The sequence below is a fragment of the Mustelus asterias genome, chromosome 24 (genome assembly GCF_964213995.1).
Source record: "Mustelus asterias chromosome 24, sMusAst1.hap1.1, whole genome shotgun sequence".
In the NCBI taxonomy this organism is placed as follows: Eukaryota; Metazoa; Chordata; class Chondrichthyes; order Carcharhiniformes; family Triakidae; genus Mustelus; species Mustelus asterias.
Window position 1 is genome coordinate 4,255,742 of NC_135824.1, and position 14,760 is coordinate 4,270,501.

At 44.9% G+C, this 14,760-nt stretch overlaps 1 protein-coding gene across 1 annotated transcript in view; it reads right to left on the minus strand.

The window, feature by feature from the left end:
• The window catches only part of LOC144511169 (A disintegrin and metalloproteinase with thrombospondin motifs 7-like), a 200,445-nt gene that overhangs the window by 107,115 nt on the left and 78,570 nt on the right, over positions 1–14,760 (minus strand). Inside the window, exon 12 of the mRNA XM_078241199.1 lies at positions 2,625–2,794. Within this exon, the coding sequence (XP_078097325.1) occupies positions 2,625–2,794 (170 nt within the window). The remainder of the gene's footprint in view (positions 1–2,624; positions 2,795–14,760) is intronic.

Below are 14,760 nucleotides of genomic sequence, written 5' to 3' on the forward strand. Positions count from 1 at the left end.
ATTGTCCTTTAGTGTCTCAAGATGTGTAGGTTAGATGGGTTAGCCATGGTGAATGTGCAGCGCTCCAGGGATCGGGTGGGGGAGAGGGAGTGGGTAAGACACTCTGTCAGAGAATCAGTGCAGACTTGATGGGCCGAATCGCCTCTTCCCGCACTGTAGGGATTCTATGACTTGCACAGACCTGGTTTCCATGTTATAGGAAATATATAGAAGCAACTGAGAAGGTGTTAAAAAGCTTCACAAAGGTGAAGAGAAAAAAAGAAGGCTAAAACGTGATGTGTATTAGAAGTCGTTATAACTCTGATGGGTTTGACAGGGTAAGCACAATAAGAAGTCTCACAACACCAGGTTAAAGTCCAACAGGTTTATTTGGGAGCACAAGCCACCTTGGTGGCTTTAACCTGGTGTTGTGAGACTTCTTACTGTGCTTACCCCAGTCCAACGCCGGCATCTCCACATTTTGACAGGGTAGACATAGATCTGGATTATATGCTGATTCCACACCCCAGTGTACCTTTGAGGTTGAAGCTTCCTCTATCTGGCCATATCACCCCTCTTTAACTTTTAGGTGATGGTCCTCAGTGAGACGGGACTTCAGTCCATCTCCAGGGGAAAGTCCAACCTCACAGAGCCACTGGCCAGTCTGAGGCCAGCGGCTCTGCGCCACACCAGGATCAGTGAAAACTGCCTGAGGTGGACGTTGAGAAAATGTTTCCTCCTGTGGGGGAGACTAGAACCAGGGGACACAGTTTAGGAATAAGATATCTACCATTTAAAGATGAAGATTAGGAGAAATCTTTCTTCTCAGAGGTCGTTAGCCTGTGAGATTCTCTTCCCCTGAGGGGTCTTTGAATCTATTCAAAGGCGAGTTAGATCGACAAGGTCGGCAAAGCTTGTGGGACAGGAAAACGGAGTTGAGCCACAACCAGATGAGTCATGATATCATCAAAAGGGGGAGCAGGTTTGAAGGGCTGAATGGCCTCCTCCTAAATCCCATGTTCCTCTGTCGCTTGTTGAAACAGGATCATAGAATCGCACAGTGCAGGAGAGGCCCTTCGGCCCATCGAGTCTGCACTGACATGAGCAACACCTGACCTACCTATCTAATCCTAGAGTGATGGGAAAAGGCCCTTAATGGGTAACTAATTACCCACAGGCGGGTGGGTCACACAGCACCCTCATTGTTGCCTTTAAAACTCCCCCCATAAACTTTGACTATCTTGTCTATCAAAAATCTATCCAACTCGGCTTTGAATAGATTCAAACGGCCTCGGGGAAGAGGATTCCACAGGCTAATGACTTCTGAGAGGAAGGATTTCTCCTAATCTCCATCTTTAAATGGTAGATATTTTATTCTCAACTCCATCTTTCCTCAGAAGGTGGGTTAGCAACGGGCAAGCCACTCATAGCAAGGTGTCCTACTTTATGGGTCCACCCTCATTCCTATTTTCCTGCCTGCGGGTGCCCCATTAAATTGGGCCCATAGAATAAATGTTTCCATCTGCAGGTGAGGCTAGAATTGGAGCAAGGTAATCTCTAATTAATCCAATAGGGAACTCAGGGGAAATTCTTTAGTGGTAGGGATGGTGCAGCGGTGAGCACTGCTGCCTCACAGTGCCAAGAACCCAAGTTCAATTCCAGCCTTGGGTGACTGTGTGGAGTTTGCACATTCACCCTGTGTCTGCACGGGTTTCCTCCGGGTGCTCTGGTTTCTTCCACAGTCCAAAGATGTGCAGGTTAGGTGGATTGGCCATGCTAAATATGTGGGTTTACGAAGATAAGGTGGGATTGGGGGGGGGGGGGGGGAGACACGACTGACATATCTCACTGACAGAGAGATCTGCGCATGCGCAATCACGCCCTCTATTGTGAGCAGTCGGCTTTTCAGTGAGCTTAGGCCCCACCCCCTCCCGTCACTGGCGGGAAACAGATTGTGCATTTTTTTTTGCATAAAGTGGCGTAAGACTGAATTTTCAAACTCGCCCAAAAACGGATCTGAAACTTCCGTTTTCACGCTCATTCGACACTTAAGAGTTTTTTTGATAAGATTGCCCCTTATGATTCTGTGTGAACATGTGAAAATCGCTACCACATGGATTGGTTGGGGTGAATAACAGATAGATTTAAGGGGGAACTAGATAAACATAAAGGGAAAGGAATAGAGGAGATGCAGATTGGGGAGGGGCGCAAGGTACTCATGTGGGGCACTGAATGGTCTGTCTCTCTGCTGCAAATACTTGGTAATAACAACATTTCAACAAGAATCCAGATTTCACTTGCAGACAGCAGCTTATTTGCATCGGTGAACCTGGTTTTGGACCAGACCGATTGGTTATTTTCAGAAAACCAAAGTTTGAATTTTGAAATTAGGGTTTTCCAATAAATCTTGAAGCCTCTGCCAATCAAACAGCAGAGCGATCCATAAATCCCAGTCCTCTTCCTGTACAGAAAATACGGCAAAAAGAGGGACATAAAGATGAGCTGAATCATAGACTCTTACAGCAGAGGAAGGCCATTCAGCCCGTCGTGCCTTGACCAGATCTTTGAAAGAATCATCCAATTTAGAATCAATTAGATCTGGGAAACCATGAAACATCTTTATAACCAAACCGCAATGAACTTACCTCTGCTGAGCACAGGAATCCACTTGAGCAGTTTGCCTTTGTACGGCATTGTGTCAAACTGACTGCATTGTATTTGACGAAAGGAAGGTGTCTCTGAGACACAAGCTTTGATGTTGCATATCCTGAATCTCTTCCTCTCTCCAAGACAGTACGAGCCTCCATACTTTGGCCTGTGAATGAGAGATGGAGCAAATCACTGAACACCCAACATGTACCATTCCTGAGACTGAGTGCTAGACCTAGGCTGGCACTCCTCAGGAAACACCGAGGGAGTGCGACACTGTTGGAGATGTTGTCTTTTGGATGAGGTATTAAACTGAGGCCCCATTTGGCCTCCCAAGTGGACTTAAAAGATCCCGTGGCAATGTATCAAGGTTATTTATCATCCAAACAACATCATTAAAAAACAGGACAGGTGACCTAAAAAATTAGGACAGGTGACCAAAAGCTTGGTCAAAGAAGTAGGTTTTAAGGGACGTCTTAAAGCAGAAAAGAGAATTAGGTTTCAGGAGGGAATTCCAGAGTTTAGGACCTAGACAGATAAAGGCACGGCTGCCAATGGAGGGTCAGTAGAAATCTGGAATGAGCAAAAGGTCAGAAAAGGAGCAAAGAGACCTCGAAGGTTTTAAGTACAGAAGGAGGTTACAGAGACAGGGAGGGGGAGACCACGGAGGATTGGAACACAAGGCTTAAATAGAGCCATGAAATGTCAGTGAGTACGGGCTGACAAGTCTTTTGTTCTTTCTTTATGTTTACTGTGAATAGAACTCTAATTCGGCAAATACACAACGCACAATAAACGTCTCCTTGCAATGTTTGCTCTTGCACAAAATCTCCAGTCAAGTTATTGCTGCATCTTATTGGGTGAATCACCACTCGAAGGGTGGAATTCTTCTGCCCTTCCTGCCGGCAGGATCTTCCAGTCCCGCCAAAGGCAGCCCCCGCCATGGGGGATGGGCGAGGAATGTAAATCGCCATCGACTTTGGCAGGACTGGAAGATCCATGACGATGGCGAGATACCTGCATCTCAGGAAAGCCCACTGCGGAGGGGCTGGAGAATTCCACCAAGGGAGAAAGATTTTGCATTTATATAGCATCTTCAGGCACCTCAGAGTGCTTTCCAACCAATGAAGTACTTTTGAAGTGTACTCACTGTTATAATTTTTCTTTATGGGATGTGGGCGTCGCTGGCAAGGCCAATATTTGTTACTCGTCCCTAATTGCCCTGGAACCGAGCGACTTGCTCGGCCATTTCAGAGCGCAGTTAAGTGTCAACCACATTGATATGGGTCTGAAGTCGTATGTGGGCCAGACCAGGTAAGGATGGCAGATTAATAAACCAGACGTGTTTTTAACCAACAATCATAACTGGAATCACCTTTATATTCCAGAGTTTATTAATCAAATTCAAATTCCCCAGCTGCCAAGATAGAATTTGAACCCATGTCCTGAGGGCATTAGCCTGAGCCTCTGGATTGTTATCAAGTAACATTGCCCCGATACCACATCTCCCCACATTATAGTATCTGAAACTTGACAGCTAATTTACATGATGTGGAGATGCCTCTGCTCGATATCTGCTCAATCTGCAGATATCCACTCCATCTGACGAAGGAGCAGCGCTCCGAAAGCTAATGGCATTTGCTACCAAATAAACCTGTTGGACTTTAACCTGGTGTTGTTAAAACACTTACTGAGCCAATTTACACACAGGAAGCTTCCCACAAACAGAACTGTGATAAAGAATAAATATTTTGTTTAGTGACCTTGATTTAAGGATAAATATTGATCAAGACATCAAGGAGAATGCCCTTCCTTTTATTTCCAAATGATGCCGTGGGACCTTTCGCATCTAGCTCAGGGAGCAGATAGGACCTCAGTTTAACATCCCCTCTGAAAGACAGTGTAGCACTCACTCAGTACTGCACTTGAGTACCAGCCTGGATTATGAGCTCAGGTCCCTAGAGTAGGGTTTAAACCCACAATCTTCTTGATAGAATGCTGCACACAGCCCCCAGAATAATCCCTATTCTCCTCAAAAAGCAGGCTATAAGCCAGGACAACACTATTAATGTGGGTTTCCTGAACTTGTAGCTGGATGCTGGTGATATATGGTTGAATGAGGAGACTTCGCCTTTGATGTAGAGCTTTTAGAGAGCGTATATATCATGGAAGTCACTGGTTAATTTATCAAAACTAAGGAATAATATTTCTAAGCTTGGAAGTCTGACGCCACATCCTCTTAAATTCTCATTATCTCAAAATGTATTATTTGTCTGACCCCATGCTGACCCAGGTCTGCTCTGCATTGAAACTGAGAGCTCAAAAATAAAAACCCTACAGTACAGGAGGAGGCCCTTCAGCCCATTGAGCCTGCACTGACCACAATCCCACCCAGGCCCTATCCCTGTAACCCCACATATTTATCCTGCTAATCCCTCTGACACCAAGAGGTAATTTAGCATGGCCAATCCACCTAACCCACACATCTTTGAGCTGGGGGAGGAAATCGGAGCACCCGGGGGAAACCCACACAGACACGGGGAGGATGTGCAGTCTCCACACAGACAGTGACCCAAGGCCGGAATTGAACCTGGGTCCCTGGCGCTGTGAGGCAGCAGTGCTAAGCACTTCACTGATGTAAACTCAGTTCAGATTTGAGTGCGAGGCCCATGAGTTGATGGTACTCTAGACTTCTGCTTACATCACTTTGTAAAATAAATAATATTTTCTCTTTTATAGATGCGTAACATTGGTATCCACACAATCATAAAGTATTCTTTAAGAAATAGAAGCAGGAATTAGCCATTTGGTCCCTCGAGCCTGCTCCGCCATTCAGTAAGATCATGGCTGATCTCTTCCCTCAACTCCACCTTCCTGCACTACCCCCTTAGCCCTTAATTCCTTTGGTACCGAAAACTCTATCAACCTTTGTCTTGAATCTATTGAGCATCCACAACTCTCTGGGCTGGAGAACTCCAAAGATTCACAATCCCCCTGAGTGAAGACATTTCTCCTCTGCTCAGTCCCAAATGACCGCATCCTGAGACTGTGACCCCGTGTTCCAGTTTCACCAGGCAGGGGAAGCGGCAGGGGAAGCGGAAGGGGAAGCGGCAGGGGAAGCGGCAGGGGAAGCGGCAGGGGAAACGGCAGGGGAAGCATGTTCTCAGCTTCCACCCTTTCAAGTCTTCACCAGAATTGTCAGTCTCGTCTCACTTCACACACGAGTAGGAGCAACAGCTCATTCTGGAGATCTGTCTGTGCTTCTTACAGCAAAGACACTACTACAGTGTGAATGATAATCAATAAATGCAGTTATAGACAATCATCTGCAATGGATTTATGCCACAGTTAAGTTTTAATATTCATCGTTACTGAAGAATCTTTACTGGGAGGGAAGTTCCAAATGTGTTCAGCTGCATTTTTGGATGTCGGGTGCAGGGTGAGTGTGGCCAATAACCATTGCTGGCTTCCTTCTCCTCTTCTCCATCACTCATCCTTTCACTATTTGTCATCTTCCTTATCTTTAATCTCTCAAAACGGGATTAAGGGATTTGAAGATGAAGAATAGGAGTGGGGAAGAGGGGAGTCATACTCAGCTATAATCTTCAAAACCTCATACACTTGTGACTTCTATCATCTGATAGGAAGAGGGGAGTGCGTGCATGGGGACACCACCATCTCCAAGTTCCCCTCCAAGTCACACTTCATCCTGACTTGGAAATATGTTATCATTCCTTCATCATCACTTGGTCAAAATTCTGGAACTCCCTCCCTAACAGCATTGTGGGTGTACCTACACCACATGGACTGCAGCGGTTTAAGAAGACGGTCCACCACAACCTTCTCAAAGGCAATTAGGGATAGGTTACATTCTTTTGGCTTTGTCAATGATGTGTATGTCCCACGAATTAATAAAATAAATCTAGCTCTAGCGAAAAATTCAACAGAATCCAAAAAGTGGATTTTATTGTCTGATGAGACAATAAAGGGAGATTACAGTTATTGGGGAAGATTGGGTGAAGTAAAGAGAATATATCAAATTGACCTGACTGAGGTCTTTTAAAATTCTGAATGGGTTGGACAGTGTAGACATGGACTGAGGGTTTCCATTCATGGGGTTATCCAAACTAAGGGCCATAAATACAATCTTAATGTGCGGCTATCAGCTCCCTTCTTAGCCTTGATCACTGCCATTTACATTCCCTTTGTCCTTTTGTCTATGACATGTCAACCCCCCTCCCCACCCTAACAATATAAATATCACTCTATTGTCTTCAGCTCTGATGAAGGGTCAGCCAGACTCGAAACATTCCCCACTTCTTGCCTTCAGACAACCGCACAACCTCAAACAGACCATTGTCCACAGCAAACTACCCAGCCTTCAGGAGAACAGTGACCATGACACCACAGCAACCTCTGCAAGACGTGTCGGATCATCGACACGGATGCCATCATCTCACGTGAGAACACCATCCACCAGGTACACGGTACATACTCTTGCGACTCGGCCAATGTAGTCTACCTGATACGCTGCAGGAAAGGATGTTCCGAGGCATGGTACATTGGGGAGACCATGCAGACGCTGCAACAACGGATGAATGAACACTGCTCGACAATCACCAGGCAGGAGTGTTCTCTTCCTGTTGGAAGCACTTCAGCGGTCACGGGCATTCAGCCTCTGATCTTCGGGTAAGCGTTCTCCAAGGCGACCTTCACAACACACGACAGCACAGAACTGCCAAGCAAAAACTGATAGCCAAGTTCCGCGCACGAGGATGGCCTCAACCGGGATCTTGGGTTCATGTCACACTATCTGTAACCCCGTGACTTGCCTGGGCTTGCAAAATCTCACTAACTGTCCTGGTTTGAGACAATACACATCTCTTTAACCTGTGCTGAACCCTCTCTCCACTCACATTGTCTGTACCTTTAAGACTTGATTACCTGTAAAGACTCACATTCCAACCATTATCTTGTAAATTGAGTCTCTGTCTATGTATGCCCTGTTTGTGAACACAACTCTTCACTCACCTGAAGGAGCAATGCTCCGAAAGCTTGTGCTGCCAAATAAACCTGTTGGAATTTAACCTGGTGTTGTGAGACTTCTTACTCTATTCTCTCTCCACAGATGCTGTGAGGCCTGCTGAGATTTTCCAGCATTTTCTGTTTTTCTGCCATGAATTCAAGTTACTAGTTACTAATAAATCGAAAGGGAATTCGGAGAAATTTCTATATTCGTTGGGAGATAGTGGGGCAGTGGTAACATCCAGAGGCCCAGAACTAATGCTCTGGGGACATGGGTTCAAATCCCATCCTAGCAGCAGGTGGAATTTGAATATGATTAATAAATGTAGAAAATAAAGCTAGTTCTCAATAATGAAACCACCATCGATTGACCTTGACAGCAATACCCACATGCCATGAAACAGAAAAATAAAACTCAGAGGGTGGTTAGAATGTGAAACTCGCTACCACAAGAAGTTGTTGAGGAAAGTAGCTAAGATGCTTTCAAAATTAAGTTTGACAAGTGCATGAAAGGGGATAGAAAGATAGGGTGAAAGGGCAAGTTCAGGCAGGGGGGATGGTAGAGATTCATGTGGAGTATAAACACCAGCACAGACTGGTTGGGCTGAATGGCCTGTTTCAGTAGTTCTTATTCTTTTTCATTCAAGGACATTGTATGAAAGGATCAAGTTTCTGGTAATGCGAGGTATTCTGCCTATTGGGTTTTTTTTCTCTGGTAAAAGTATCAACGTTTTTAACATGATCACATTAGTCAAGGTTTTCAAAGAGTTTTCTAATTTTAACTCAGTATTTGAATTACAAAATGAGGAGACAGTATTGAGAATAGATTGTGCCATTAAGTGTGCCTCAGCACAGCAATTGTGGCCAGGACAGATATCTGAATATAATTAAAACATGGCAGAAAGAAATTAGTTTTGAAAGAGACACAGAGTGTGTTCCTGCTGTGATGAATTACCCAGAGTAAATGTATTGTTCAGAAGTCATATAGCATCGTGTCATCCCAGTGAATCTGTCACCATTTTCAGTATTCAGGGCAGGTGATACAAGAACCTGCAGGGTTACAACAATTAACAAATTAATGTATTGGTGAGAGATAATAATGAACTTTGATTTCCATTGCTGTCTGCTCAGCCGTGCACCGTTCTTCCTTTTTAACCCGGAATGAACCAATTTGCATGCACAGCTCAATTTTCTTTTATTCATTCGTGAGACATGAGCCTCACTGGCTGGGCCAGCACTTATTGGCCATCCTTAATTGCCCTTGAACCGAATGGCTTGCTAAGCCGATCCAGAATGCATTTAAGAGTCAACCACATTGCTGTGGCTCGAGAGTCACAGGTAGGCCGGACTGAGTAGGGCGGCACGGTAGCACAGTGTTTAGCACTGCTGCTTCACAGCTCCGGGAACCTGGGTTCGATTCCCAGCTTGGGTCACTGTCTGTGTGGAGTTTGCACACTCTCCTCGTGTCTGCGTGGGTTTCCTCCGAGTGCTCCGGTTTCCTCCCACAGTCCAAAGATGTGCGGGTTAGATTGATTGGCCATGCTTAAATTGCCCCTTAACATCCTGAGATATGTAGGTTAGAGGGATTAGTGGGTAAAATATGGAGGGATATGGGGGTAGGGCCTGGGTGGGATTGTGGTCGGTGCAGACTCGATGGGCCGAATGGCCTCTTTCTATACTGTAGGGATTCTGTGATCTGTGAGTAAGGAAGATAGGTTTCCTTTCCTAAACGATGTTAGTGAACCAGATGGGTTTTTACGGCAATTGTTTGATGGTCATTACCAGACTTTTAATTGCAGATTTCAACTAAATTCAAATTTAACCAGCTGCTGTACTGGGATTCAAACCTGGGTCTCCAGAGCTTTACCCTGGGTCTCTGGATTACTAATCTAGTGGCATTACCACGATGCCACTACCTCCTCTAAATTAATGTTTGGATTTTGACTTTTCTCATACCTCCCACAGACTGTTGACGTGCCAACAATTTCAAAATCTGTCTGTACAACTGGAAAATGAAGATCAGCCCTGGAACTTACAACACCCACCAACATGAAACGCATCAGCAAGTGGACAATGGGAATTGGCAGCAAGTGCTCTGTTTGTAAGGTTCAGTAAAGACAGGAATGAGGCAGGACCAGCTATTAATGTGTTAAAAATATTTCCCCAGATTTTGATAATAAAAAAAAACATTTGAACCATGTTTTCTATTAATATGAAAATTGGCCGCATCTGTGGCAAGGAAACGATAGCATGAAGCACAGACGGTAGCAGACTGCTGGATGATTGGCCCTGCTCCGCCATTAGCACCAAAATGGCATCTCAGATTTCACCTCTCTCTAAGTTTCATAAATTGTTGCATTTCCATAAATAATTGCCAATTAAATATTCCACAGAAAGTTATGTCTTGTAATTTAAAAAGTACCCATTTTAACAATATGATCTATTGTAATGACTGCCAATCAATCACTCTTGCCTAGAAAATGAACAGTTGCAAGTGTGGAGTCTCATTCCTTCAGGTTTTGAATTGTTTGAATTTATGAAAAGTTTTGAAAATCGTTCACTTTCTGTCTTTTTTTTTCAGTTTCTTCCTCCCCCTCTCTCTCTTTCCATTTCCCTGTCGGGACCTGATATGGCATCAAATACAACCTTCTTCTCAGCCCTTCATCTGTTTATTTCCAGTCCTTAAGTCCCATTGGTTAGGGAGATTCACTGCGTGTCTGATTGTTCATCAAGATACCAGATGTTCTGATGAAGAGTCATCCTGACTCAAAATGTTGACTCTATTCTCTCTCCACAGATGCTGAGATTTTTTGTTTTTGTACCAGATCCTGTTGTTTTCACGATGCTGTTATCATAATTCAGCAACTTCTGGGCTAAACATTTCAAAGCTAAATGTGTATAACAAGTCGAACTATTGGGAAACGCTGAGAGATGTCCCACTCCAGAAAATTCTGGATCATTACTTCCATATGTACTTCCCATCAACTTTTAACAATAAAATTTGCAATGCTCGCATTTAGAATGGAAACTACTTGGGTGGCACGGTGGTTAGCATGCTGCCTTGCAGCGCCAGGGACCCAGGTTCAATTTCGGCCTCGGTCACTGTCTGTGCAAAGTCTGCACGTTCTCCCGGTATCTGCGTGGGTTTCCTCCGAGTGCTCCGGTTTCCTCCTGCAGTCCAAAGACGTGTGGGTTAGGTTGATTGGCCATGCTAAATTGACCCTAGTGTGTGGGGGATTAGCAGGGTAAATGTATGGGGTTATGGGAATAGGGCCTGGGCGGGATTAGTCATAGAGTCATAGACGTTTACAGCATGGAAACAGGCCCTTGGGCCCAACTTGTCCATGCCGCCCGTTTTTTTTAAACCCCTAAGCTAGATAGAGTCATAGAGTTTTATAGCATGGAAACAATTGTTGTCAGTACAGACTTGATAGGCTGAATGGCCTCCTTCTGTACTGTAGGATACTATGATTCTACTTACATAAACTTTTCTTCAGTTTCAAAGACCGTCTGTTGCCAGTGGAGACACTGTAATGGCGCCACTGCTGAACTGATATAAATGTCACATTACGTATCGACACAGGGAGTTTCCATTTTAAATAGGACATAGGAATTTCAAACAGATACACAAAAATAAGAAAGTGCATCTTTAAAATGGCAGTTAAATTAGACGGGTGCTCTGCCTACCCGCTCACGTTGCTGGGACTCTTTGTTCAGAATAGCGGAGATTATGGGATGATTTGACAAAGTGTTTGAAGGGAGGGGGCATCAGAAATAGGAACAGGTTATTTCGATAGCTGAGAGGTCAAGAACCAGAGGACATAGATGTTAATGCAAGAGATTTAGGACAGAGAGTACAGGGAAACGTTTCCAGACACATGGTGTGAAATTAACCACCAGAGTTGGTGACTGAAGCAGAGACCATTTCAACATTTACGATAAGTAAATGGGGCGACACGGTGGCACAGTGGTTAGCACTCCTGCCTCACAGCGCCAGGGACCCGGGTTCAATTCCGGCCTCACATCACTGTCTGTGTGGAGTGTCTGCATGGATTTCCTCCGGATGCTCCGGTTTCCTCCCAAAGTCCAAAGATGTGCGGGTTAGGTTGATTGGCCATGCTAAATTGACCGTAGTGTCAGGGGATTAGCAGGGTAAATATATGGTGTTACGGGAATAGGGCCTGGGTGGGATTGTGATCATACAGACTCAATGGGCTGAATGGCCTCCTTCTGCACTGTAGGGATTCTATGATAAGGATACATCGATTAGACAGTACAAGAAACAAAGAATTTATTTCATATAGTCTACGGCGGCATTTATGTTCCATACAAGCTTCCTCCTCCCTACATTCATCTCACTCTATCAGCCAGCCCATCTATTCCTTTCCTTTCCCGCTCATGTGTTTATCCAGCTTCCCCTTACATGTATCGATTCACCTCAACCACTCGCCTGTGGGAGCGAGTTCCACATTTTCACCACTCTCCTCACCCAGAGAGTGGGTAAAGAAGGTTCTCCTAAATCGCCCATTGGATCAATCCCTGGGAACAGGGTAGGTGGATGGGATTAGGACACCCATCGTTGTGGAAGTTAAAAATCACCAAAAACATTCCGATGTAATTCACCCAAAGACCACATTTAAATTTGACTCAGCAATGCCACAAAAGATCGGCTAGTGCAAATTAAAATGAACAAGCTGTTCCTGTTGTTATTCCTCAAAAAAATTAAATATAAATAGGAAAAGTAGTGGAACGAGAGTTGTCTCACACAAGGGGGAACCTCTGCTGAATAACTGTGTGGCTAATGGAGGAGTTCTTTATGTATCTGTCCTTGGGATTGGGCATCTCTCGCAAAGCTGGCATGTTAATGCCCATCCCAAGTTATCCTTGAGAAGGGGAGGCTGGGCTGCCTCCTTGAACTCCCTGTGTGGTGAAGAAGCTCTTGGATTGTAAGTTCCATCGTATCCGGTCTGGACCACGAGCCAAATAATCAGCTTCCAAAGCAGATCCTCTTTTCACAGCTGGAGCATGGCTCCCGATCTCAAATAGGACAAAGAAAATGTTTTAAGAACGCTCAGAAAAGGAACAAATTAACATTGATGCTTGGGGAAGGAATTTGCCACAAACCACATCATGTGGTGGTGCCTCATCCAATAAAACCGCAACAATGTCAGCAATGAATCGTATGAACTCGCTGCGGAGAAGTGTCAAAAGTGGAAGGAGAGCAGAATCCTGGCTCAAGAACCTCCCCCAGCCTCAGCACAACTCTGTCCAAAACCTGTAGCCTCAGGATTAGCCTGTCCAGTTGCCCAAGGAGTCACAAAGCATGATGCCTGGCTGATTAACGATGATAATGCTGAGTTCCACTGTGCAATGAATGCAGAATCATAGAATCCCTACAGAGCAGAAGAGGCCATTTGGCCTAATCGAGTCTGCACCAACTCTCTGACAGAGTATATTACCCAGGCCCTCTCCCCTGACCTATCCCCGTAACCCCACTCAATTTCCCAAGGCAAATCCATCTTGGGACACTAAGGGGCAATTTGGCATGGCCAATCCACCGAACATGCACACCTTTGGATGTGCAACCTTTCCTTGTTGGATGTGTTGAGTTTGAACTGGAAGGATCTTTCCTCTAGGAAGCAGAAAAAGGGACGTGCAATAACTGCACGCTCATTTACTGAAAGCACACTTTGGGTTGTCAGGTCTGTAGCTCAGATGTTCGGTGGAGTCAAATCCATTAGTATTGGGGCTGTTGGGAGGATTTATACTAAACAAGGCAGACTGGGACAGAAGTTCAATCACATTCTCCGCTAACATAACCATTACCTTCAGAGAGCGAGCTGCACACTGCCAAGAAACATAAATAACGCTTCTGTCGGATTGTATTGTGCTATATCATCTTCTTTTCCGGTGTTTTCCATTGACCACCCAAATTCTTTCCATCTGTGTTTAATCTTAACGTTTTACTATTAATGACTACAACAGATGTGCTTAACCCTTAACGTATCCATTTACTGTCCGTCTACCTCAATCAGTGGCAAACCCTGAAGGCTGTGGTGAGGATCCACTCTAGGATTTGATTCCCAGAGAACGCTGCATCGTTGTGTGTGTTGTGTGTGTGTGTGTGTGTGTGTGTGTGTGTGTGTGGGGGGGGGGGGTTTGATTTGTTATTGTCACATGTATTAACATACAGTGAAAAGTATTGTTTCTTGCGCACTATACAGACAAAGCATACCGTTCATAGAGAAGGAAACGGGAGAGTACAGACTGTAGTGTTACAGTCATAGCTAAGGTGTAGAGAAAGGTCAACTTAATGCAAGGCAAGTCCATTCAAAAGTCTGACAGCAGCAGGGAAGAAGCTGTTCTTGAGTCGGTTGGTAAGAGACCTCAGACTTTTGTATCTTTATCCCAACGGAAGAAGGTGGAAGAGAGAATGTCCGGGGTGCGTGGGGTCCTTAATTATGCTGGCTGCTTTGCCGAGGCAGCGGGAAGTGTAGACAGAGTCAATGGATGGGAGGTTGGTTTGTGTGATGGATTGGGCTACATTCACGACCTTTTGTAGTTTCTTGCGGTCTTGGGCAGAGCAGGAGCCATACCAAGCTGTGATACAACTAGAAAGAATGCTTTCTATGGTGCATCTGTAAAAGTTGGTGAGAGTTGTAGCTGACATGCCAAATTTCCTTAGTCTTCTGAGAAAGTAGAGGTGTTGGTGGGCTTTTTTAACTTTGAGGAATGTTATGGGTTGAGGAACAGCAGAGAATGCCCGCAGAAATACTGGCAAGATTCCTCCTTCAATTACTGTCTGTGTGAAATTTGCACATTCTCCCCGCGTCTGCGTGGGTTTCCTCCCACATTTCAAAGATGTGTAGGTTAGTGGACTGGCCATGCTAAGTTGCCCTTTAGTGTACCAAGATCTATAGGTTAGATGGATTAGCCATGGTAAATGTGTAGGGTTACAGGGATATGGCAGGGGAGAGTGCCTGGATAGGATACTCTGTCAGAGTTGGTGCAGACGTCATGGGGCAAATGGCCTTTTCTGCACTGAAGGGGTTCTATGGTTCTATGAATTAAATCCATTGCAAACAGAATAACTCATCATTACAGTTT